Source organism: Nerophis ophidion, linkage group LG26 (genome assembly GCF_033978795.1).
Source record: "Nerophis ophidion isolate RoL-2023_Sa linkage group LG26, RoL_Noph_v1.0, whole genome shotgun sequence".
Taxonomy (NCBI): domain Eukaryota; kingdom Metazoa; phylum Chordata; class Actinopteri; order Syngnathiformes; family Syngnathidae; genus Nerophis; species Nerophis ophidion.
Window position 1 is genome coordinate 30,313,996 of NC_084636.1, and position 24,119 is coordinate 30,338,114.

Genomic DNA, 24,119 nt, shown 5'->3' on the forward strand with positions numbered 1-24,119 from the left:
GACAGTTCGATACCCCATACTCTCTGAGCACTCCCCACAGGACTTCCCGAGGGACACGATCGAATGCCTTCTCCAAGTCCACAAAGCACATGTAGACTGGTTGGGCAAACTCCCATGCACCCTCAAGAACCCTGCCGAGAGTATAGAGCTGGTCCACAGTTCCACGCGGGAAATTTAAAATTGTAATTTAGTAAACTAAAAAGCCCGTATTGGCATGTGTTGCAATGTTAATATTTCATCATTGATATATAAACTATCAGACTGCGTGGTCGGTAGTAGTGGGTTTCAGTAGGCCTCTAAAAACTCACCCTGAAGATACACACTCCAGTACAGTAGGTGGCGGTATGCACCTATAACCTTGGTTGCGGCCCGCCATTAAATGTAGAAGAAGAAACGAAGCCAGCCAGTGAAAAACAAACCAAAGTTGGGTAAAAATGGAGTAATCGGTCTGCTCTTTTGTCGAGTTTGTACCTCAATTTCCTTTACCGATATTTTCATCACCGACATAACAGAGAGATAGTTAATATCGTCGTAGTGCTGACGAAGAACTGTGGACTTCGGAACCCTCTTTTTTTTTTTTTTTTATTAGCTTAGCTCGTCGGCGTCGAGGTTAGCAACAGTAAGCTAAGCAGAAGCTAGGATGTTTAAAGTCCAAATGCTGCGAGCGCTGATGGAACAGCGGCTCCACGCTGCCGTGGAAGAAGTATTTGGCCTGTTCGAAAGGACCATAGAGGAGTACGAGGAGGAGCTTTCTCGAACAAAGGTGGAGAACAAGCGACATCGCGAGCTGCTGGACAATGTCCTCAAACCGCGTGCTTGGTCACGCAAAGCAGGTTGGTTTCGTTTATATTCCCCACATATATTATATAAAACTTACCGCTGGACCCACGTTTCGCCCACTTTTCTGGAACGAGTTATTGCTCACTTTTAATATTTATTGGGTAATTTGGTCAAATACTCAAGACAGGATGGTGACTAATCGGGGACTTTTCCATCAACATTTCCAGGGACTTTACTGATGACAACTTTTCTCTTTTTTAACCTTTTAAAGCCCAAGCTGTTTGTTTACACCATCCATCCATCCATCCATCATCTTCCGCTTATCCGAGGTCAGGTCGCGGGGGCAGCAGCCTAAGCAGGGAAGCCCAGACTTCCCTCTCCCCAGCCACTTCGTCTAGCTCTTCCCGGGGGATCCCGAGGCGTTCCCAGGCCAGCCGGGAGACATAGTCTTTCCAACGTGTCCTGGGTCTTCCCCGTGGCCTCCTACCAGCTGGACGTGCCCTAAACACCTCCCTAGGGAGGCGCTCGGGTGGCATCCTGACCAGATGCCCGAACCACCTCATCTGGCTCCTCTCGATGTGGAGGAGCAGCGGCTTTACTTTGAGTTCCTCCCGGATGGCAGAGCTTCTCACCCTATCTCTAAGGGAGAGACCTGGAAACTCATTTCGGCCGCTTGTACCCGTGATCTTATCCTTTCAGTCATGACCCAAAGCTCATGACCATAGGTGAGGATGGGAACGTAGATCGACCGGTAAATTGAGAGCTTTGCCTTCCGGTTCAGCTCCTTCTTCACCACAACGGATCGATACAATGTCCGCATTACTGAAGACGCCGCACCGATCCGCCTTTCGATCTCACGATCCACTCTCCCCCCACTTGTGAACAAGACTCCTAGCTAGGTATTTGAACTCCTCCACTTGGGGCAGGGTCTCCTCCCCAACCCGGAGATGGCACTCCATCCTTTTCCGGGCGAGAACCGTGGACTCGGACTTGTTTGTTTACACGTTTTTTTTTATTTATCTTTGCAATTTGGGTTTATTGGACCCTAATTAGAATCAAAACTAAGAATCATCTTTTGATATGATGTACTTAGTCCATACGTACACAAATGTGTACTTCAGATTTCGTGACATGCTAATTCTTATTTTTTTACACTTTTTCCCCCCAAATTCCATTGTCTGTTATACTCGTCTGACACCAGCAGATGGCAGTATAAGTGTCCACATCAGGGGTGCCCATTACGTCGGAGGGTGTGTCAGTCGATCTCAAGCCAGGCATTAAAAAATAGACATAAAAATGAGCAATCATCAATCATACCAAGACTTCACTTTCGTCAGTTGTTTGACATTCTTGGCACCCGAGGATCTTGTGAGATGACGCTGGCTGCTGCGAGCTCATATTTAAGAAAAAAATCACTAACAGGGCGGACGCAGAGAAACACATTTTATTTCTAGAGACTCCGTACTTACTGTCAAAACTCTAAAGACCGACCGCACAGTTCCTGTCTTCACCATAAAAGACCTGTTTCATCCTGCCTGTGCTAACAAAATAAGAGTCTCAGAAAGCTCGCGTGCACAAGCTAGCAAGCTACGGAGTTTGATGCCAATGTATTTCTCCCCCGCCCTCAGCGACCGCTTTCTCACTTGCTTGCCCACCCGCACACTCACTGACGTCACTCACCTGCTGCCAGACATTAAAGGGCCACACACATATGCTACTCTCATAACAAAGTGTTTAAAAACGAGTATGCAAGTTGGACAAATGAGATGCCAAATCCAACCACTTTCATGTGGTATTGGACAGAAAGGAGGACTTTTTTTTTTCCTCCATTTGAAAATGCGGACGTTATCAGCACCACTGTCTAATTCCAATCAATGCAAGTCATCAGAATCAGGTAATACACCAACTTATATTCTTGTCTTCATGAAAGAAAGGAATCTATGTGTGTTAAACATGCTTGTATTATCATTAAACACCATTAACTTGTTCACAAAAATGTCTCTTTCATAAATAAATAATTATAAATTATAAATAGGAATGAGGTAGATCTCCTCGACTTGGTCAATTGAAAAGTAGCTCGCCTGCAGAAAAAGTGTGAGCGCCCCTGGTCCACATAATAAAATAGAATAGAATAGAAAGAAAGCACTTTGAGTTGAGTTGAGTTTATTTCGAACATGCATGCATACAACATGATACATCACAATTTCCAGTTTCTCTTTTCAACATGTTCGTATTGATCCCTGGGGGATCAATAAAGTACAATAGACAATAATGAAGTGAAGTGAAGTGAATTATATTTATATAGCGCTTTTCTCAAGTGACTCAAAGCGCTTTACATAGTGAAACCCAATATCCAAGTTACATTTAAACCAGTGTGGGTGGCACTGGGAGCAGGTGGGTAAAGTGTCTTGCCCAAGGACACAATGGCAGTGACTAGGATGGCTGAAGCGGGAATTGAACCTGCAACCCTCAAGTTGCTGGCACGGCCACTCTACCAACCGAGCTATGCCGCCCCAAATAATAATAACAAATAATATATAACATATATTATATTTATATATATATATATGTTATTGTATGGCTTCACGGTGGCAGAGGGGTTAGTGCGTCTGCCTCACAATACGAAGGTCGTGCAGTCCTGGGTTCAAATCCAGGCTCGGGATCTTTCTGTGTGGAGTTTGCATGTTCTCCCCGTGAATGCGTGGGTTCCCTCCGGGTACTCCGGCTTCCTCCCACCTCCAAAGACATGCACCTGGGGATAGGTTGATTGGCAACACTAAATTGGCCCTAGTGTGTGAATGTGAGTGTGAATGTTGTCTGTCTATCTGTGTTGGCCCTGCGATGAGGTGGCGACTTGTCCAGGGGGTACCCCGCCTTCCGTCCGATTGTAGCTGAGATAGGCGCCAGCGCCCCCCGCGACCCCGAAAGGGAATAAGCGGTAGAAAATGGATGGATGGATGTTATTGTATTGGTTTTGTATTGGGCTTCACGGTGGCAGAGGGGTTAGTGCGTCTGCCTCACAATACGAAGGTCCTGAGTAGTCAGGGTTCAATCCCGGGCTCGGGATCTTTCTGTGTGGAGTTTGCATGTTCTCCCCGTGACTGCGTGGGTTCCCTCCGGGTACTCCGGCTTCCTCCCACTTCCAAAGACATGCACCTGGGGATAGGTTGATTGGCAACACTAAATTGGCCCTAGTGTGTGAATGTGAGTGTGAATGTTGTCTGTCTATCTGCGATGAGGTGGCGACTTGTCCAGGGTGTACCCCGCCTTCCGCCCGATTGAAGCTGAGATAGGCGCCAGCGCCCCCCGCGACCCCGTAAGGGACAAGCGGGAGAAAATGGATGGATATTATATTTATGATATATGAATAATACAGATATATTCTACATTTAAGTGCGGGTAAAGAAGGAACATATGCACTATACAGTCTGATGGCTGTCTGTATGAAGGACCGCCTCTGTCGTTCCATGTTACATTTTGGGAGTCTGAGCCTTCCACTGAACGAGCTCATTCTCTCCACAAGGTCCGATTGTAGTGGGTGGGAGGTGTTGTCCATAATGGCTAGAAGTTTTGCTAGACTTCTCCTCTCTGACACCACCGCCAGAGAGTCCAGCTTCACATTCACCACGTTACTGGCCTTCTCTATCAGCTTTTCCAGTCTGTACGTGTCCCTTGCTCTTAGCCCGCTGCACCAGGAGGCCACGGCGTACAACAAGGCGCTCGCCACCACCGACTCGTAGAACATCTTCAACATCTTTGTACAGACGTTGAAGGATCATAGCCTCCTGAGGAAGTAGAGGTGGCTGTATCCCTTCTTGTAGAGGGCCTCAGCGTGTTTTGACCCATTCAACTTGTTGTCCATGTGTACACCGAGGTATTTATAATCCTCTACCATGTCCACATCCACCCCCTTGATGGAAACAGGGGTCTCTGAAGTATTCCTCCTCCTTCCCAGCTCCACAACCAGCTCCTTGGTCTTCGTCATATTGAGCTGGAGATGTAACAAAGTCCTCCACCAGTGCCCTGTATTCCTCATCATCACCATCCTCAACACACCCCACTATCCCAAAGTCATCAGAAAAATTCTGAAAGTGGAAATCGGTGCTGTAAATGGTGAAGAGGAAGGGGGAGAGGACTGTGCCCTGCGGGGCCCTGATGTTGCTGACCAGCCTGGCAGACACACAGTCCTGCAGTCGCACGTACTGTGGTCTGTCAGTCAGGTAATCTACAACCCAGGACACCAAAGGGGGCCTCCACCTGCATCTTCTCCAACTTCACACCCAGTACCCCAGGCCGTATGGTATTGAAAGCACTTGAGAATTCAAAAAACATTACCCTCACACTGCTCATTGGCTTGTCCAGGTGGGTGTGGGCTCGGTTCAGCAGGTAGATGACTGCGTCCTCCACTCCCAGTCGGGGCTGGTAGGCGAATTGGAGTGGGTCCAGGTGGGGCTTGACTGTAAGCGGCCATAAGACCCCAATTCAGTAGTGTACATAATTTTGGAAATAAGAGATAAAAGGTGCTGTCCACGCATGTGGCCACTAAGCCTATAGAGGTCTTTAATCAGTGGTAATAGGTAATCAGTGTGTTTTTTCGCCTGTCCTCTGTAAAGTTCCTGAAAATATTTTGATTCAAATTAGTTTGATGGTCTAGGGGCGGCATAGCTCAGTTGGTAGAGTGGCCGTGCCAGCAACTTGAGGGTTGCAGGTTCGATTCCCGCTTGTGCCATCCTATTTACTGCCGCTGTGTCCTTGGGCAAGACACTTTACCCACCTGCTCCCAGTGCCACCCACACTGGTTTAAATGTAACTTAGATATTGGGTGTCACTATGTAAAGCGCTTTGAGTCACTTGAGAAAAGCGCTATATAAATATAATTCACTTCATATTTCTACCTTGTTGCCATGTAGATAAACAGGGTATCCGCGGGGTTGTAAAAAGTCTTAAATCCGGTCATTTGAATTTAAGGCCTTAAAATGTTCCTAAAATCTCATAAAAGGTCTTAAATACGGTTTTCAACGGTCTTAAAATCGATTGACGTAATCCAACGATCCATCCATCTTCAACCACTTATCCGGAATCGGGTCTTTAATATTTATTGGATAATATGGTCAAATACTCAAGACAGAATGATGACTAATAGAGGACTTTTCCATCAATATTTCCAGGGACTTTACTGACGGCGACTTTTCTCTTTTTTTAAGGGTCCTAAAAAATCTATGTTTTTTTCTTGTCCTCTGTAAAGTTCCTGAAAATATATTGTTTGAAATTGGTTTGATGCTCTATTTCTGCATTGTTGCCATGTAGATAAACAGGGTGTCCGCGGGGTCTTAAAAAGTTTTAAAAAGTCTTAAATCGAATCATTTGAATTTAAGGCCAGGGTATCTACAGCAGGGGTGCCGACACTTTTTCTGCAGGCGAGCTACTTTTCAATTGACCAACTCGAGGGGATCTACCTCATTTATATATATCATTTATATTTATTTATTTATGAAAGAGACATTTTTGTAAACAAGTTAAATGTGTTTAATGATAATACAAGCATGTGTAACACATATAGATGTCTTTCTTTCACAAAGACAAGAATATAAGTTGGTGTATTACCTGATTCTGATGACTTGCATTGATTGGAATCAGACAGTAATGATGATAACGCCCACATTTTCAAATGGAGGAGAAAAAAAGTTGTCCTTTCTGTACAATACCACATGAAAGTGGTTGGTTTTTGGCATCTAATTCATCCAGCTTCCATACACTTTACAAGAAAAACATTGGCGGTAAATTCCGTAGCTTGCTTGATTGACATTCACGGCACCCGAGGGTCTTGTGAGATGACGCTGGCTGCTGCCAGTTCATTATTATGAAAAAATGACAGAGAGGAAGGCGAGAAACACTTTTTATTGCAACAGACTTTTGCGCCGTCCCTTCCGTCAAAACTCTAAAGGCCGACTGCACATTTCCTATCTTCACAATAAAAGCCCTGCTTCATGCTGCCTGCGCTAACTAAATACAGAGTCTCGGAAAACTAGCGTGCACAAGCGATCCCTCAGAAAGCTGGCATGCACAAGTGATCTCACAAGACCCTCCGGTACCGTGAATGTCATTTAAGTGACGTCTTGGTGAAGATTGATGATCACTAATTTTTAGGTCTATTTTTTTTAAAAGCCTGGCTGGAGATCGACTGACACACCCCCCGCGGTCGACTGGTAGCTCGCGATCGACGTAATGGGCACCCTTGATCTACAGGGTCTTAACCCTTGTGTGGTGTTCAGGTCTGTGGGACCCGTTTTCATTTTTTATTAAAAGAAAAATCATACAATTAATAAATTTTTCAAACTGAGACTCTCTTACTTTGGCTCATTTTTGGTGAAGAACATATATCAGAATACATATTTAATGACCACACCACATAACCCCCCCCCCCCCCCCCCCCCCCCCCCACACACACACACACACGTTTCTATTACATATAAGATGTCCGGATCCACTGGACCCAGGGCTCAAAGAAGTGTGGAAATTGATTTTCTGTGTACCACACGCACCCACACACACACACACACACACGCACACATACAGTCACACACACACAGCAGGCCGAGACAGGAGGAGGACAGAGTGTAGGTGCACAGAACAATCAGTGGGTCAAATGTGCGAGAAAATGAGAGCAGACCGTGTTGACAAATAATGTTACAACCTTGTGTGGGAACTGCAGGTGCAGAAACACAAAAGAAGAATCCCTGCGGGATGCAGAAACTGGCAGAGAAAGTTTCTGTGCAACGTTCATATTGTTGTTACTCAGCCAGCGTTTTTGGGTCTGATGGACCCATTGCATTTTGTGGCTTTTAATGCCTCACACTCATACACTTTTATGCTAAAATACTAAACAGATATTTATTAAGGTAAGGTAAACATCTTTTAGTGACTAAGCTCAGCTTTTCACAAACAAAACATGAAATGTGGGCTAATCCTTTACAGATACTGTAATGTGGTAGTTCATGTTTTTCAGTCGGTACGAATTGGTGTCTTATTGCAGTGTTGTGTATCACAAACCCAAACGTGTTTTGTGTTGATGCAGAAGCTAGCTTACCTCTGGCTGTAGTTAGCTTTTACGGCTAATACCGTAGCATGGCGACGTGTTAGTACGCTAGAAAGAGTTCCTCAGGGTTCGCTCTTACAATTACAATGTCGCTACAGCTTTGTTATTATACGGTTTACGGAACGTAAATTAAGTATTGACAGTTTTTGAATGCATTTTGAAGTGTTTTCGAGGTAGAATCGATTGCTCCCATCAGCTGCATTGCTAACCACCTAGAACAAGCCGATTTTTATATGTTGGAAAGTGAAAAAAACACAATTTTGCTTTCTTGTCTCTCATAATGATTGTGAACAATAGGCAAAATAAAAATAAAAAGTGCAGTTCCCCTTTAAATATAGTTTAAAAAAACGGATATGAATGAGAAACAAATTAACACGTACAACAATAAGAATAACAGCAATAATAAATGAAATAACAAAGGCAATTTTAAAAACAATCACTTTCTGTTTTTCTGTTTTAAGTGTTTTTAGCATTTACATCTATTTTTCCACCGTAGAGTGTGTGCTTTTTGTGTCAAAAATTATTTAATTAAATGTATGTTAATAAAATGCAAAAATCCTCACTTTTATTGGCGCAATACATCTTTGGACAATTTTAACCTTTATTTTATCCATCCATTTTCTACCGCTTATTCCCTTTCGGGGTCGCTGGCACCTATCTCAGCTACAATCGGGCGGAAGGCGGGGTACACCCTGGACAAGTCGCCACCTCATCGCAGGGCCAACACAGATAGACAGACAACATTCACACTCACATTCACACACTAGGGCCAATTTAGTGTTGCCAATCAACCTATCCCCAGGTGCATGTCTTTGGAAGTGGGAGGAAGCCGGAGTACCCGCAGGGAACCCACGCATTCACGGGGAGAACATGCAAACTCCACACAGAAAGATCCCGAGCCTGGATTTGAACCCAGGACTGCAGGACCTTCGTATTGTGAGGCAGACGCACTAACCCCTCTGCCATCGTGAAGCCCTTTATTTTATATCAAAGCATAATAATTGTGTAAATGTATCAACAAGTTATTTAAGTACATTATGCTTGTGCGGCGTCTTCAGTAATGCGGACGTTGTACCGATCCGTTGTGGTGAAGAAGGAGCTGAGCCGGAAGGCAAAGCTCTCAATTTACCGGTCGATCTACGTTCCCATCCTCACCTATGGTCATGAGCTTTGGGTCATGACCGAAAGGATAAGATCACGGGTACAAGCGGCCGAAATGGGTTTCCTCCGCCGGGTGGCGGGGCTCTCCCTTAGAGATAGGGTGAGAAGCTCTGCCATCCGGGAGGAACTCAGAGTAAAGCCGCTGCTCCTTCACATCGAGAGGAGCCAGGTGAGGTGGTTCGGGCATCTGGTCAGGATGCCACCCGAACGCCTCCCTAGGGAGGTGTTTAGGGCACGTCCAACCGGTAGGAGGCCACGGGGAAGACCCAGGACACGTTGGGAAGACTATGTCTCCCGACTGGCCTGGGAACGCCTCGGGATCCCCCGGGAAGAGCTAGACGAAGTGGCTGGGGAGAGGGAAGTCTGGGTTTCCTTGCTTAGGCTGTTGCCCCCGCGACCCGACCTCGGATAAGCGGAAGATGATGGATGGATGCTTGTGTAAAGTACTTTTTTGAAACCTTTATTTTGTTAGCGCAGTCAGACGTGGATGTGGTACACCGCGCTATTACTGTGAAGGGGGAAGTGTGCTGTTCTCAGCTTGTCGAGTGGGGAGACAATTTTAGGCTGTAAAAAAAAAAAAAAAAGAGGGCATCTCAATTTGCTACGCCTACCGCTGTTCTGGTTGTCCGCAATGACATTTTTCAGAGAGCGCGAATTTCGGCACACCATCAATATTGTCGTAAGGGGGGAGGCACTGAAATCGCTTCTGGAAAATTGGGGGGGGTCGGCAAGTATGCGGCTGAGCCACATCAGAGCGATCAAAGAGCCGACCCCTGATTTAGAGGGATAACATTTTTAATGTTTTGTATATTTTTTTAAGTTTAAATGGTTTTTGTCTCTTGTATCCCTGCAGATGCCCAGCAGGTGTCAACAGGCAGCCAAGAAGAGGTTCCCCTTAAGCAGCAGGAATGGAGCTGTAGTGCGGGGCAGGAGGAGCCAGAGCCCCCGCACATCAAGGAGGAAGAGGAGGAATCGTGGGAGCAGCTCGAAGGACCGGATGAGTCTAACCTTACCAAGTTCCCATTGACTGATGTCCCTGTCCCTGTGAAGAGTGAGGACTATAAAGACAAGGCTCAGTCCTCACAGTTTCATCCCCGTCAAAGGGAGGAGAAGAGAGGGGTGGAGCCTCTAACTCAACACATGACCACAGGAGAGGATGGAGAGCACTGTGAAGGATCAGAGGGAGACATTTTTGCTCCACTGTCAGACATGGACGACATGATGTCCTCTGGGAGCGATCACAGTGACGCTGCCCAAGAACCTTTGGAGACACATAAGGACGCGGAAAGAGACATGAGACATTACACTGACAACAAACACTTTGACTGCACTCAATGCGGGAAATCATTTAACCAGAAGTGTAATTTGACGTTACATATGAGGACACACACCGGGGAGAGACCGTTTGCTTGCAATTTTTGCGGTAAAAGATTCTCCCTAAAGCATCATGTGAAAAGACACATGAGAATACATACAGGTGAGAAACCTTTTCCCTGTTCAATTTGTGCCAAAAGATTCCGAGAAAAGTACGACTTGAACGTGCACATGAGAACACACGCTGGGAAGAGACATTTTACCTTGTCAGCTCAACTCAACACATGAAGCTGACGGAGAGCTTGGCGGAGGATCTCTAGCCAAGGGTGAAACAGCTCTTGACAGTGGGAGTAGAATCAGAACTACAGGTGCAGCTTAACAAATTGGAATATATTGCAAAAATTATTTATTTCAGGAGATCTGTTAACAGAGACAAAAGGCTCATAAAGTTTAGTAGTGAAGTGAATTGTATTTATATAGCGCTTTTCTCCAGTGACTCAAAGCGCTTTACATAGTGAAACCCAATATCTAAATTACATTTAAACCAGTGTGGGTGGCACTGGGAGCAGGTGGGTAAAGTGTCTTGCCCAAAGACACAACGGCAATGACTAGGATGGTGGAAGCGGGAATCGAACCTGCAACCCTCCAGTTTCTGGCACGGCCACTCTACCAACCGAGCTAAACCGCCCCAGAGGAGTGTAAATCCTTGCAAAATCTTCCTATAATTGACCGTGGGAGATCTCACATTGGCAAACTAGCTCAATCATACGCCCGGGCGTTTTATCGATTTAATCGATAATTTAGAGTTTTGTGGGGTTTTTTCTGCTTTTGTTGCGACATTACCATTTGCTCCTAGGAGCTTCTGTAGCGTTCACCTTCCTCCTCCTTTCCTTAGTGTGCATTCACACACATGGTTAATCTTAAAGGCCTACTGAAACCCACTACTACCGACCACGCAGTCTGATAGTTTGTTTATCAATGATGAAATCTTAACATAGCAACACATGCCAATCCGGCCGGGTTAGTTTACTAAATTGCCATTTTAAATTTCGCGTCTCGGTATGATGACGCGTACGCGTGACGTCACGGATTGTCGAGGACATTTTGTTCCAGCATCGTTCCCAGCTATTAGCTCGTCTGTTTTCATTGCAAAATTCCACAGTATTCTGGACATTTGTGTTGCCGAATCTTTTGCAATTTGTTCAATGGACAATGGAGACATCAAAGAAGAAAGCTGTAGGTGGGAAGCGGTGTATTGCGGCCGGCTTTAGCAACACAAACACAGCCGGTGTTTCATTGTTTACATTCCCGAAAGATGACATTCAAGCTTTACTATGGAACAGAGATGTCAGGCGAACACGGTTGGATTGGACCACACACACAAAGTACAGTGTATTATGCAGCGATCATTTCAAAAGATTGTGTTTCGAAGAGGGTCTCTTGCGCAAGGCAGAGATGGGCATCGCCACCACCTGTCGACTGGTGCTGAAGAAAGGTGCGGGGCCGACCTTCAGGTTGTACAGGTACGACCATATAATCTCACTAAAACACTAGTAACACAATAAGGGATTTTCCAGAATTATCCTAGTAGAGTGTCTAATAACATCTGAATCGCTCCTACTGCCCTCGTCTTTTTTAATTTTATTTTTATTTGTTTTCCTTAGTCCTTCACTCTTACGTTCCTCATCCACAAATCTTTCATCCTCGCTCAAATTAATCAGGAAATCGTCGCTTTCTCGGTCCGAATCGCTCTCGCTGCTGGTGGCCATGATTGTAAACAATGTTCAGATGTGAGGAGCTCCACAACCCGTGACGTCACGCGCACATCGTCTGCTACTTCCGGTACAGGCAAGGCTTTTTTTATTAGCGACCAAAAGTTGCGAACTTTATCGTCGATGTTCTCTACTAAATCTTTTAAGCAAAAATACGGCAATATCGCAAAATGATCAAGTATGACACATAGAATGGACCTGCGATCCCTGTTTCAATAAGAAAATCTCATTTCAGTAGGCCATTAAAGCGAACTTTTGTTGTAAAGTAAAAAACATGTTGTTTATATTTGCAGCAACAGCGGTGGATGACTGCACGCCGCAAAAATTTGTTTGAAAAAGGCATCAGCACCACAAACTTATTGCGGCATCCGAAACCGAAACCTCCAACCAAGGGTGGGGAATGCAGTTGTTTACGAGGCATATAAGACCACAACAACAACAAACAAACAAACACCCGCTAAAAAGCAGCGTATTGTGGTGGAACCATTTGCACAAAGTACCATGTATGATGAGAAAGAAGCCCACCATCAAGATGTGGCCCCTTGTTTAGCCACTTACTGAAACTATAGTCCTCTCAATGTATTACTGGATTATTTATTTGTATACAATCTATAATACTACATTTTATTTACAGAATTTTATTCAAGACCGAGGTTTTAAATTTGCTCTTTATTAATCTCAATATCGGAGATTAATAATTATTATGCAATCTACAATGCTACATTTTCGTTAACAGAATTTATTTTCTATTTTTTTTTCCGGGCGAGAACCATGGACTCGGACTTGGCGGTGGAATGCCATCTCCGGGTTGGGGAGGAGACCCTGCCCCAAGTGGAGGAGTTCAAATACCTAGGAGTCTTGTTCACGAGTGGGGGAAGAGTGGATCGTGAGATCGACAGGCGGATCGGTGCGGCGTCTTCAGTAATGCGGACGTTGTATCGATCCGTTGTGGTGAAGAAGGAGCTGAGCCGGAAGGCAAAGCTCTCAATTTACCGGTCGATCTACGTTCCCATCCTCACCTATGGTCATGAGCTTTGGGTCATGACCGAAAGGATAAGATCACGGGTACAAGCGGCCGAAATGAGTTTCCAGGTCTCTCCCTTAGAGATAGGGTGAGAAGCTCTGCCATCCGGGAGGAACTCAAAGTAAAGCCGCTGCTCCTTCACATCGAGAGGAGCCAGATGAGGTGGTTCGGGCATCTGGTCAGGATGCCACCCGAACGCCTCCCTAGGGAGGTGTTTAGGGCACGTCCAACCGGTAGGAGGCCACGGGGAAGACCCAGGACACGTTGGGAAGACTATGTCTCCCGGCTGGCCTGGGAACGCCTCGGGATCCCCCGGGAAGAGCTAGACGAAGTGGCTGGGGAGAGGGAAGTCTGGGTTTCCCTGCTTAGGTTGTTGCCCCCGCGACCCGACCTCGGATAAGCGGAAGATGATGGATGGATGGATGGATTTTCTATTTTCATTTTTTTTAAATAAGTTTTTGCCCCCCAGAGGAAACTCTCAATTTAGTTATTTCAAATGATTGCATAGAAAGTACATTTTAAATCCGGTCTACAAAAAACAACATTAATCAAATTGGAATTTTGCCAAGAGTAAGGATGCAGTGATCAAATAAAAGAAACACTTGTTTTTGAATGATGTCTGTCTTTTGTATTTGTTGGTATATTAAAAAAAAAAAAAAACAAGGTATAAAATTCAAATATGAGACTTTGTTTTTTAGGCCTACTGGTCGACAAAAACAAACTGCAAAGACAAGATATTTAATGTTCGAATTGAGAAACGAATTAATTTTTTTTGCAAATAATCATTAACTTAGAATTTAATTTAATTACAAAAAAGTTGGCACTTAGCCAAATGACCTTTCCTTTTAACAACACTCAGTAAACTTTTGGAAACTGATAAGACTAATTTTTTAAGCTTTTCAGGTGGAATTATTTTTTCATTCTTGCTTGATGTACAGCTTAAGTTGTTCAACAGTCTAGTACCCTCACTCTTTTACTATGAAGCCACGCTGTTGTATCACGTGGCTTGGCATTGTGTTGCTGAAATAAGCAGGGGCGTCCATGATAACGTTGCTTGGATGGCAACATATGTTGCTCCAAAACCTGTATGTACCTCTCGGCATTAATGGTGCCTTCACAGATGTGAACATTACCCATGTCTTGGGCACTAATACACCCCCATACCATCACAGATTGTGGTTTTTAAACTTTGCGCCTATAATAATCCGGATGGTTCTTTTCCTCTTTGTCCTCTTTGAGGACAAAACATCCACAGTTTCCAAAAACCATTTGAAATATGGACTTGTCAGACCACAGAACACTTTTACACTTTGCATCAGTCCATCTTAGATGAGCTCTTGCCCAGCGAAGCTAATCTGGGCGTTGTTGATAAAATGGCTTTTGCTTTGTATTGTAGAGGTTCAACTTCCCCTTACAGATGTAGCAACTAACTGTAGTTACTGACAGTGGTTTTCTGAGGTGTTCCTGAGCCCATGTGGTGATATCCTTTACATACCGATGTCGCTTTTTGATGCAATACTGCCCGAGGGATTGAAGGTCTGTAATATCATCGCTTACGTGCAGTGTTTCTCCAGATTCTCTGAAACTTTTGATGATATTACAGACCTAATATGGTGAAATCCCTAAATTCCTTGCAATAGCTGGTTGAGAAATGTTGTTCTTAAACTGTTGGACAATTCACTCACGCATTTGTTCACAAAGTGTTGACCCTCGCCCCCATCCTTGTTTGTGAACGACTGAGCATTTCATGGAAGCTGCTTTTATACCCAATCATGGTACCCAACCGTTCCCAATTAGCCTGTTTGATGAGCATTCCTCAACTTTCTCAGTCTTTTTTTGCCACTCTTTTCAAACATGTTACAGGCATCAAATTCCAAATGGGCTAATATTTGCAAAAAAATAACAAAGTTTACCAGTTCGAACGTTAAATATCTTGTTTTTGCAGTCTACTCAATTGAATATAGGTTGAAAAGGATTTACACAACATCCCAACGGCTTCACGGTGGCAGAGGGGTTAGTGCGTCTGCCTCACAATACGAAGTTCCTGCAGTCCTGGGTTCAAATCCAGGCTCGGGATCTTTCTGTGTGGAGTTTGCATGTTCTCCCCGTGAATGCGTGGGTTCCCTCCGGGTACTCCGGCTTCCTCCCACTTCCAAAGACATGCACCTGGGGATAGGTTGATTGGCAACACTAAATTGGCCCTAGTGTGTGAATGTGAGTGTGAATGTTGTCTGTCTATCTGTGTTGGCCCTGCGATGAGGTGGCGACTTGTCCAGGGTGTACCCCGCCTTCCGCCCGATTGTAGCTGAGATAGGCGCCAGCGTCCCCCGCGACCCCAAAAGGGAATAAGCGGTAGGAAATGGATGGACAACGTGCCAACTTCACTGGTTTTGGGGTTTGCACATAAGTTAACAATGCATGCAACCAGACCAAAGTCCGAATGAGTTTTTGGAAGATTTTCTTGTTTTGGGTCTGCCAATGAAGTGAAGTGAATTATATTTATATAGCGCTTTTCTCTAGTGACTCAAAGCACTTTACATAGTGAAACCCAATATCTAAGTTACATTTAAACCAGTGTGGGTGGCACTGGGAGCAGGTGGGTAAAGTGTCTTGCCCAAGGACACAACAGCAGTGACTAGGATGGCGGAAGCGGGAATCGAACCTGCAACCCTCAAGGTCCTGGCACGGCCACTCTACCAACCGAGCTATACCGCTATACATGTTGTGTGTGATGTTTTGCCGTCTCCGATATTGGAATGAGGTCTAACCATGTCCTGCTTATCTCAAATGTCAGTTTTATTCACCAGGTTTGCTTTCTTTATTGTCCTGTAGACGACCAGCAGGGGTCAGTGAAGAGGCGAGAAAGGCAGAAGGAGTGGCTCTCCAGTGTGGGGCAGGATCAGCCAGAGGCCCCATGCATTACAGAGGAAGAGGATATGCAACACCTGGCAACAGAATCTGACAGAGCATATTTTGGAGAAAACATCCAATCAGAGCCAGATAGCGTCTACGCTCCGCTGTCCGATATGGACGACGCGTCAGAAAGGATGGAGGCGGTTGACATTACCGATTTCCTATTGACTTATGTCCCTGGGAAAAGTGAGGATGTGCAAGACGGAGCTCAGTCCTCACAACTGCGTTATTGTGGAAGTCAGGAAAACAGGAAGGCGGAGCCTCCGACCCAACACATGATGGCAGAAGACAAGGGAGAGCACTGTGGAGGATCATCAGACATCTTGGACCACATGGCCGACTTTTCTGACCCCAATCCCAATGATGACCTTAACCAACTCTTGGAGAGTAATACGGATTCTGATATGAGACGTTACGACGAGGACAAACACTTCACCTGCTCTGAATGTGGCAAATCGTACGTCAACAGGGCAGGACTGAAAAGACACATGACGATACACACGGGAGACAAACCTTTTGCTTGCTCGGTTTGTGGTAGACGTTTCCACATGAAGGAATACTTGACCAGACACATTAGGACGCATGCAGAAGAGAAACACCTCCCCTGTCCGGTCTGTGCTAAAGGATTCAAGTCCAAGAATGACATGGTAGAGCATATAAGAACGCACACGCTTCAGAAAGATTTGCCCTGTTCGGATCGAACGGGGCGGGAACACAGCCCAGAAAAACCTCTAACCTCCGTGCCGACAGAAGATGATGGAAAGCACCGCGGAGGATCACCAACGGACATCAACGTTGCCCTACAGTCGGATACGAAGGGAACGACGTCACATTCTTCCGAGACCAATCACAGTGACGAAATCCAAGAAGTTTCGGAGAGTAATAAGACTAAAGGGGATAAGGTGCGTTTCAGGAAGCGCAAATACATTCCATGCTCCGAATGTGGGAAGGCCTTTGTCAGCAGTAATTTGATACTACACATGCGGACGCACACCGGAGAGAAACCTTTCCCCTGCTCGGTTTGCGGGAAAAGATTCTCCTTGAAGCATCACATGACGAGACACATGCGCATTCATTCGGGGGAGAAACCTTTTTCTTGCTGGTTTTGCAGCAAAACTTTCCGATTGAAGTACCAAGTGAGCAACCACATGCGCATACATTTGGCCGTCAGATAGATTTTTGAAGAAACGCTCCCGGAGAAACGGTCCTGTGGCAGTTTGTGTAATACAAGCGTCACCCTTCAAGAACGACTAAACAAGTGTGAATGAGTACGCTTCATTCTAGGGTTACTTTCAAAGTTGTGAATCAAGTTTGGTGATTTATTTTGTGTTGTGCTTCCACAATAATGTTCGAGCTTTCTGTGTGCTCACCGGCTGTGTATAGAGAGGCTAGTTGGATGTCCCAAAAAACATAATACAGTTAGAATATAAAACATTGTTTTATTTTGTATGAGGAGGAAGAATACCACTGTTAAAAAAAATATTCCTTGTGCAATTGAATTGTGAATTGGGGATGTAGGGTGGTCAACATGATGAATTTTGGCCCATTCAACACCATCCTAAAGTTTAAATGACTCAAAAAGTATATACAAAACAACAAGCTTTGATATTACTTTACAAATATTATTTTTGAAAAAGTTAGTGGCGTTGAATTTTCTTTAAAATGCAATTATGGTGGTGCTAAACTTCCACTTACTTTATCTCAATTCCACTAACAAACTTTACGTTCCTGATTATTTTGCTAAAAAAAACAACTTCTCACTCCATGTGCTGTCATCTGGAACAACACATTTGTTCAACTCAAAACTTGGTCGGAAATGATGTTTTGCTATTTTCACAGCTCCTTTGTTCAAACAGTAATCTCTACATTTATACTCATATTTAGCAAAAACATACATTTCTAATACCAGAAAAATATGTCCTCATCATTAAAAACTAGCAATAATAAACCTTTGTCAAGAGTGTGCTCAGACAAAGTCTAGACCAGTGGTTATTAACCTTGTTGGAGGTACCGAACCCCACCAGTTTCATATGCGCATTCTTTAGTGAAAAATAAAATGTTTATTTTTTTCAAATTCAAGAAAATCCATCCATCCATCCATCATTTTCCGCTTATCCGAGGTCGGGTCGCGGGGGCAACAGCCTAAGCAGGGAAACCCGGACTTCCCTCTCCCCAGCCACTTCGTCTAGCTCTTCCCGGGGGATCCCGAGGCGTTCCCAGGCCAGCCGGGAGACATAGTCTTCCCAACGTGTCCTGGGTCTTCCCCGTGGCCTCCTACCGGTTGGACGTGCCCTAAACACCTCCCTAGGGAGGCGTTCGGGTGGCATCCTGACCAGATGCCCGAACCACCTCATCTGGCTCCTCTCGATGTGGAGGAGCAGCGGCTTTACTTTGAGTTCCTCCCGGATGGCAGAGCTTCTCACCCTATCTCTAAGGGAGAGACCTGGAAACTAATTTGGGCCGCTTGTACCCGTGATCTTATCCTTTCGGTCATGACCCAAAGCTCATGACCATAGGTGAGGATGGGAACGTAGATCGACCGGTATATTGAGAGCTTTGCCTTCCGGCTCAGCTCCTTCTTTACCACAACGGATCGGTACAACGTCCACATTACTGAAGACGCCGCACCGATCCGCCTGTCGATCTCACGATCCACTCTTCCCTCACTCGTGAACAAGACTCCTAGGTACTTGAACTCCTCCACTTGGGGCACGGTCTCCTCCCCAACCCGGAGATGGCACTCCACCCTTATCCGGGCGAGAACCATGGACTCGGACTTGGAGGTGCTGATTCTCATTCCGGTCGCTTCACACTCGGCTGCGAACCGATCCAGTGAGAGCTGAAGATCCCGGTCAGATGAAGCCATCAGGACCACATCATCTGCAAAAAGCAGAGACCTAATCCTGCGGTCACCAAACCGGAACCCCTCAACGCCTTGACTGCGCCTAGAAATTCTGTCCATAAAAGTTATGAACAGAATCGGTGACAAAGGACAGCCTTGGCGGAGTCCAACCCTCACTGGAAATGTGTTTGACTTACTGCCGGCAATGCGGACCAAGCTCTGGCACTGATCGTACAGGGATCGGACCGCCACAATAAGACAGTCCGATACCCCATACTCTCTGAGCACTCCCCACAGGACTTCCCGAGGGACACGGTCGAATGCCTTCTCCAAGTCCACAAAGCACATGTAGACTGGTTGGGCAAACTCCCATGCACCCTCAAGAACCCTGCCGAGAGTATAGAGCTGGTCCACAGTTCCACGACCAGGACGAAAACCACACTGTTCCTCCTGAATCCGAGCTTCGACTATCCAACGTAGCCTTCAAGAAAAGTCATGTTTTTTTTTACTGGTGCACAAATCACCTTGTTCAAAGAACGAAACCAACACAGTGGATGAACTCACAACAAATTACACACCTTACACACATTACCATGAATTGATCAACGTGGACCCCAACTTGAACAAGTTGAAAAACTTATTCGGGTGGTCAATTGTACGGAATATTGTGTAAATCATTTTCTACCGCTTATTCCCTTTTGGTGTCGGGGGGGATGCTGGTGCCTATCTCAGCTACAATCGGGCGGAAGGTGGGGTACACCCTGAACAAGTCGCCATCTCATCGCAGGTAAACTGTACTGTTTCATATAATGTATTCTCTTCCTTTGCAATCTGCTAGTAAAAGTTTCAATCGATCAATGAAACAACCAATTAGAGGGAACGTTTTTTGAGGCTATCCATAATACGCCGATAGGGAGAAGTTTCTATTTACACGATAAGTCGGATGTGTCTTTACCTCCGTGGCGGAGGCTGCGCAGAACCCCTGAGGCCGACTCAGGGTTCGATCGAACCCATGTTAAAAAACACTGGTCTAGACCTTCGTCATTCGATTAATGGTATGGATCTTGTTACGAAAATTGGAGAGTGGATCCCAAGGATGCAGAGACGTAGTATGATATAGTTAAATTCTTCCTTTATTAAGGTGGAAGTGGAACGTAGCCAAAACAAAAAGCGACGGTGGGAATACAAAACACACCATGAATAAATAACTATATCAAACAATCAAAAATTGAACAGAAAACGCTAGACGAAACTAGGATAACTTACTTCAAAACACGAAGTAAAACGAAGAAACAAAATGTTAACTAAAGACGCTAGACAAGGCTAGGATATAAATAAGCAAACCTGAGAGGAGCACAAGACGGACTAGAAAGACTGTAAGTTTGCAGGAGGCCAAGACACATGCGATAGAACTTGCAGTGGAATACAAAGTTCCGGCACTGACAGGCCGTCAGCACCCAGACTAAATACACCACCTAATCAGCTTTCAGGTGTGCACGATTGCCCAGCGTCAGCTGCACTCCAGACTGTGGGCGAGAGCGAGAGTAAAACATGATGTGCAAACAAACACAGAAAAACAGGAAAAATTCAGTTTACCACAGATCTAATAGACAAAAATTGAAATAATCTCCAGGAAGTTTGTCGGACCAAAACTTTCAATGTCGGTTAGTACAAATCGAAGAAAATATTTAATGGCGTTGATTGGAAATAAAAAAAATATATACTGTGTCCCAATTCTCAAAATGAACAAACTATTAGAATAACCATTTTTTCCATTATATCGTAATATTAATTTTTGTTGTCTTTTTTTTTTTGTATTTATTTATTTTTTGTTTTGTTTTTGAAAAACACTGTTTTGTTATATCCATCATCTTCCGCTTATCCGAGGTCGGGTCGCGGGGGCAGCAGCCTAAGCAGGGAAGCCCAGACTTCCCTATCCCCAGCCACTTCATCTAGCTCTTCCCGGGGGATCCCGAGGCGTTCCCAGGCCAGCCGGGAGACATAGTCTTCCCAACGTGTCCTGGGTCTTCCCCGTGGCCTCCTACCAGCAGGACGTGCCCTAAACACCTCCCTAGGGCTTCTGTAGCCGAGGATCGGACCGCCAAGTGCCCTGCCTTCGGCTGCCGCCCAGCTCACAATGCACCCGACCTCTATGGCCCCTCTTATGAGTGGTGAGCCCATTGGAGGGGTGACCCACGTTGCCTCTTCGGGCTGTGCCCGGCCGGGCCCCACCAGGCGCTCGCCATCGTGCCCCAACTCCGGGCCTGGCTCCAGAGCGGGGCCCCGGTGACCCGCGTCCGGGCGAGGGAAATCTGAGATCATTTTGTTGTAATTCCATAGAAGTCTTTGAGCTGCTCTTTGTCTGATCACTCACCTAGGACCTGTTTGTCTTGGGAGACCCTACCAGGGGGCATGAAAGCCCCCAGACAACATAGCTCCTAGGATCATTGGGACACGGAAACTCCTCTACCACAGTAAGGTAGCAGCTCAGAGAGGAGGTTTTGTTATCTATATATCATAAATATGAAAGAAAAAAAATCTGCCTTATTGGAGAAACTAATACAGTGGAGGAGTTCAAGTACCTAGGAGTCTTGTTCACGAGTGAGGGAAGAGTGGATCGTGAGATCGACAGGCGGATCGGTGCGGCGTCTTCAGTAATGCGGACGTTGTACCGGTCCGTTGTGGTGAAGAAGGAGCTGAGCCGGAAGGCAAAGCTCTCAATTTACCGGTCGATCTACGTTCCCATCCTCACCTATGGTCATGAGCTTTGGGTCATGACCGAAAGGATAAGATCACGGGTACAAGCGGCCGAAATGAGTTTCCAGGTCTCTCCCTTAGAGATAGGGTGAGAAGCTCTGCCATCCGGGAGGAACTCAAAGTAAAGCCGCTGCTCCTTCACATCGAGAGGAGCCAGATGAGGTGGTTCGGGCACCTGGTCAGGATGCCACCCGAACGCCTCCCTAGGGAGGTGTTTAGGGCACGTCCAACCGGTAGGAGGCCACGGGGAAGACCCAGGACACGTTGGGAAGACTATGTCTACCGGCTGGCCTGGGAACGCCTCGGGATCCCCCGGGAAGAGCTAGACGAAGTGGCTGGGGAGAGGGAAGTCTGGGTTTCCCTGCTTAGGCTGTTGCCCCCGCGACCCGACCTCGGATAAGCGGAAGATGATGGATGGATGGAATACAGTGGTAGCTGAACGTCAGAGTGTTTTGAGATAATTGTGGGCCATAGCTAAATGTTATGCCTGTAATACAAGCAACACCGCCATTAGGTGGCTCCAAATAACCCCGAAGGTCCACTCAAAACATCCGGTCTTGCTCACGAGCAATAGCTTATAGCTAGAGATCGACATAATGTCCGTTGAGTTAAAAAAAAAAAATGAATCATCCAAAAACATGACTGAGTGTGTCGCCTTCTTGGCAAAATGTATTGAGTGTATGCTAAAGCAGAATGAGTCTATTGCCAGCCAAGAAGGTTTAAATAAAATCCAAATGATGTACATTTATCCATGAAAATATGAAGAAGCTGCTGGCGGGATGTTTGACAGAGAAGCAGCTCGAAGGAGATATTGTAAAAGGCGACTGTTGTACATTATTCTTACATTACTCAATAATACAACTCCTGTAGTTGTTAGTCGTACATGTTGTAACTTACGTTGTGAAGTACACTGTTAGTACATGTTGTGAAGTATACTGTTAGTTGTAGCTTCCTTTAACAGCTCATTTAAGTTGTGAAGTGAATTTATATTTATATAGTGCTTTTTCTCTAGTGACTCAAAGCGCTTTACATAGTGAAACCCAATATTTAATTTTTACACTTAAACCAGTGTGGGTGGCACTGGGAGCAGGTGGGTAAAGTGTCTTGCCCAAGGACACAACGGCAGTGACTAGGATGGCGGAAGCGGGGATCGAAACTCCAAACCCTCAAGTTGCTGGCACAGGCCGCTCTACCAACCGAGCCGTACCGCCCCATGTTGCATGTTTACATTGTTGTAGCTGTTTATGTTCAGGTGTGGACAATAAGACCAGATATTAGGTATTGTTTTGGGCCAAAAGAACTCCACTTCCCGTGGGAAGAGCGCTGATATTGTTCATATGTAACCACATCTCATAAAGAACTTAGAAAGAATTTGTCAATCGTCATTCTGTCTCTTCCTTGCGGTGTGATCACGTGTGGAATTACTAGAGCGGTGTTTTTCAACTAATGTGTCCACGGCACACTAGATACAGTCTGGTGTGCCGTGGGAAATTATGTAATTGGGTTAAATATATTTTATGCAAACTAGTAATTATAATCTGCAAATGTGCCGTTGTTGAGTGTCTGTGCTGTCTAGAGCTCGGCAGAGTAACCGAGTAATACTCTTCCATGTCAGTAGGTGGCAGCAGCTGGCTTTTTTGCTTTGTAGATGTCGGGAACGACGACGATGGTTTGCAGGTAAAAAGGTACCAGACACTTAAACCGAAAATAAACAAAAGGCATTGGAGGAAAACGAAGCTAAAACTGAACTGGCTGCAATGTAAACAAAAACAGAACCCTGGACGACAGCAAAGACTTACGGCATGTTAAGCAGACGGCGTCCACAAAGTGCATCCGTACATGCCATGACAATCAACAATTCCCAATTAAAAAAATCTACTACTCTGCTAGCATGTCAGCAGACTGGGGTAGATCCTGCTGAAATGTGCCGTTGTTGAGTGTCTGTGCTGTCTAGAGCTCGGCAGAGTAACCGAGTAATACTCTTCCATATCAGTAGGTGGCAGCAGCTGGCTTTTTTGCTTTGTAGATGTCGGGAACGACGACGATGGTTTGCAGGTAAAAAGGTACCGGACACTTAAACCGAAAATAAACAAAGGGCATTGGAGGAAAACGAAGCTAAAACTGAACTGGCTGCAAAGTAAACAAAAACAGAACCCCGGACGACAGCAAAGACTTACAGCGTGTTAAGCAGACGGCGTCCACAAAGTGCATCCGTACATGCCATGACAATCAACAATTCCCAATTTAAAAAAATCTACTACTCTGCTAGCATGTCAGCAGACTGGGGTAGATCCTGCTGAAATCCTATGTATTGAATGAATACAGACTCGTTTTGAATCGGAAAAATATCGTTTTTGAATCGAAAAAAATCGATATATAATCGAATCGCGACCCCAAGAATCGATGTGGGACACCCAAAGATTCGCAGCCCTAGTTATTAAAGTCAACATTGCAACTATT

General features: G+C 45.4%; 1 protein-coding gene across 1 annotated transcript; it reads left to right on the forward strand.

Annotated features, from left to right (window-relative positions):
* Positions 1–365: 365 nt before the first annotated feature.
* LOC133543339 (zinc finger protein ZFP2-like) lies at positions 366–18,401 on the forward strand. Its single transcript, XM_061887854.1, has 3 exons — positions 366–833; positions 9,891–10,514; positions 15,980–18,401. The coding sequence occupies exons 1-3, from the start codon at positions 641–643 to the stop codon at positions 17,233–17,235; spliced, it is 2,073 nt and encodes a 690-aa protein (XP_061743838.1). The 5' UTR covers positions 366–640; the 3' UTR covers positions 17,236–18,401.
* The last annotated feature ends 5,718 nt before the right edge of the window (positions 18,402–24,119 follow it).

Coding starts and splice junctions, on each gene's coding strand:
- LOC133543339 (XM_061887854.1), top strand. CDS start 641: ATGTTTAAAGTCCAAATGCTGCGAGCGCTGATGGAACAGCGGCTCCAC. Junction 834..9,890: donor TGCTTGGTCACGCAAAGCAG/GTTGGTTTCGTT, acceptor GTATCCCTGCAG/ATGCCCAGCAGGTGTCAACA. Junction 10,515..15,979: donor ACACATGAGAATACATACAG/GTGAGAAACCTT, acceptor ATTGTCCTGTAG/ACGACCAGCAGGGGTCAGTG.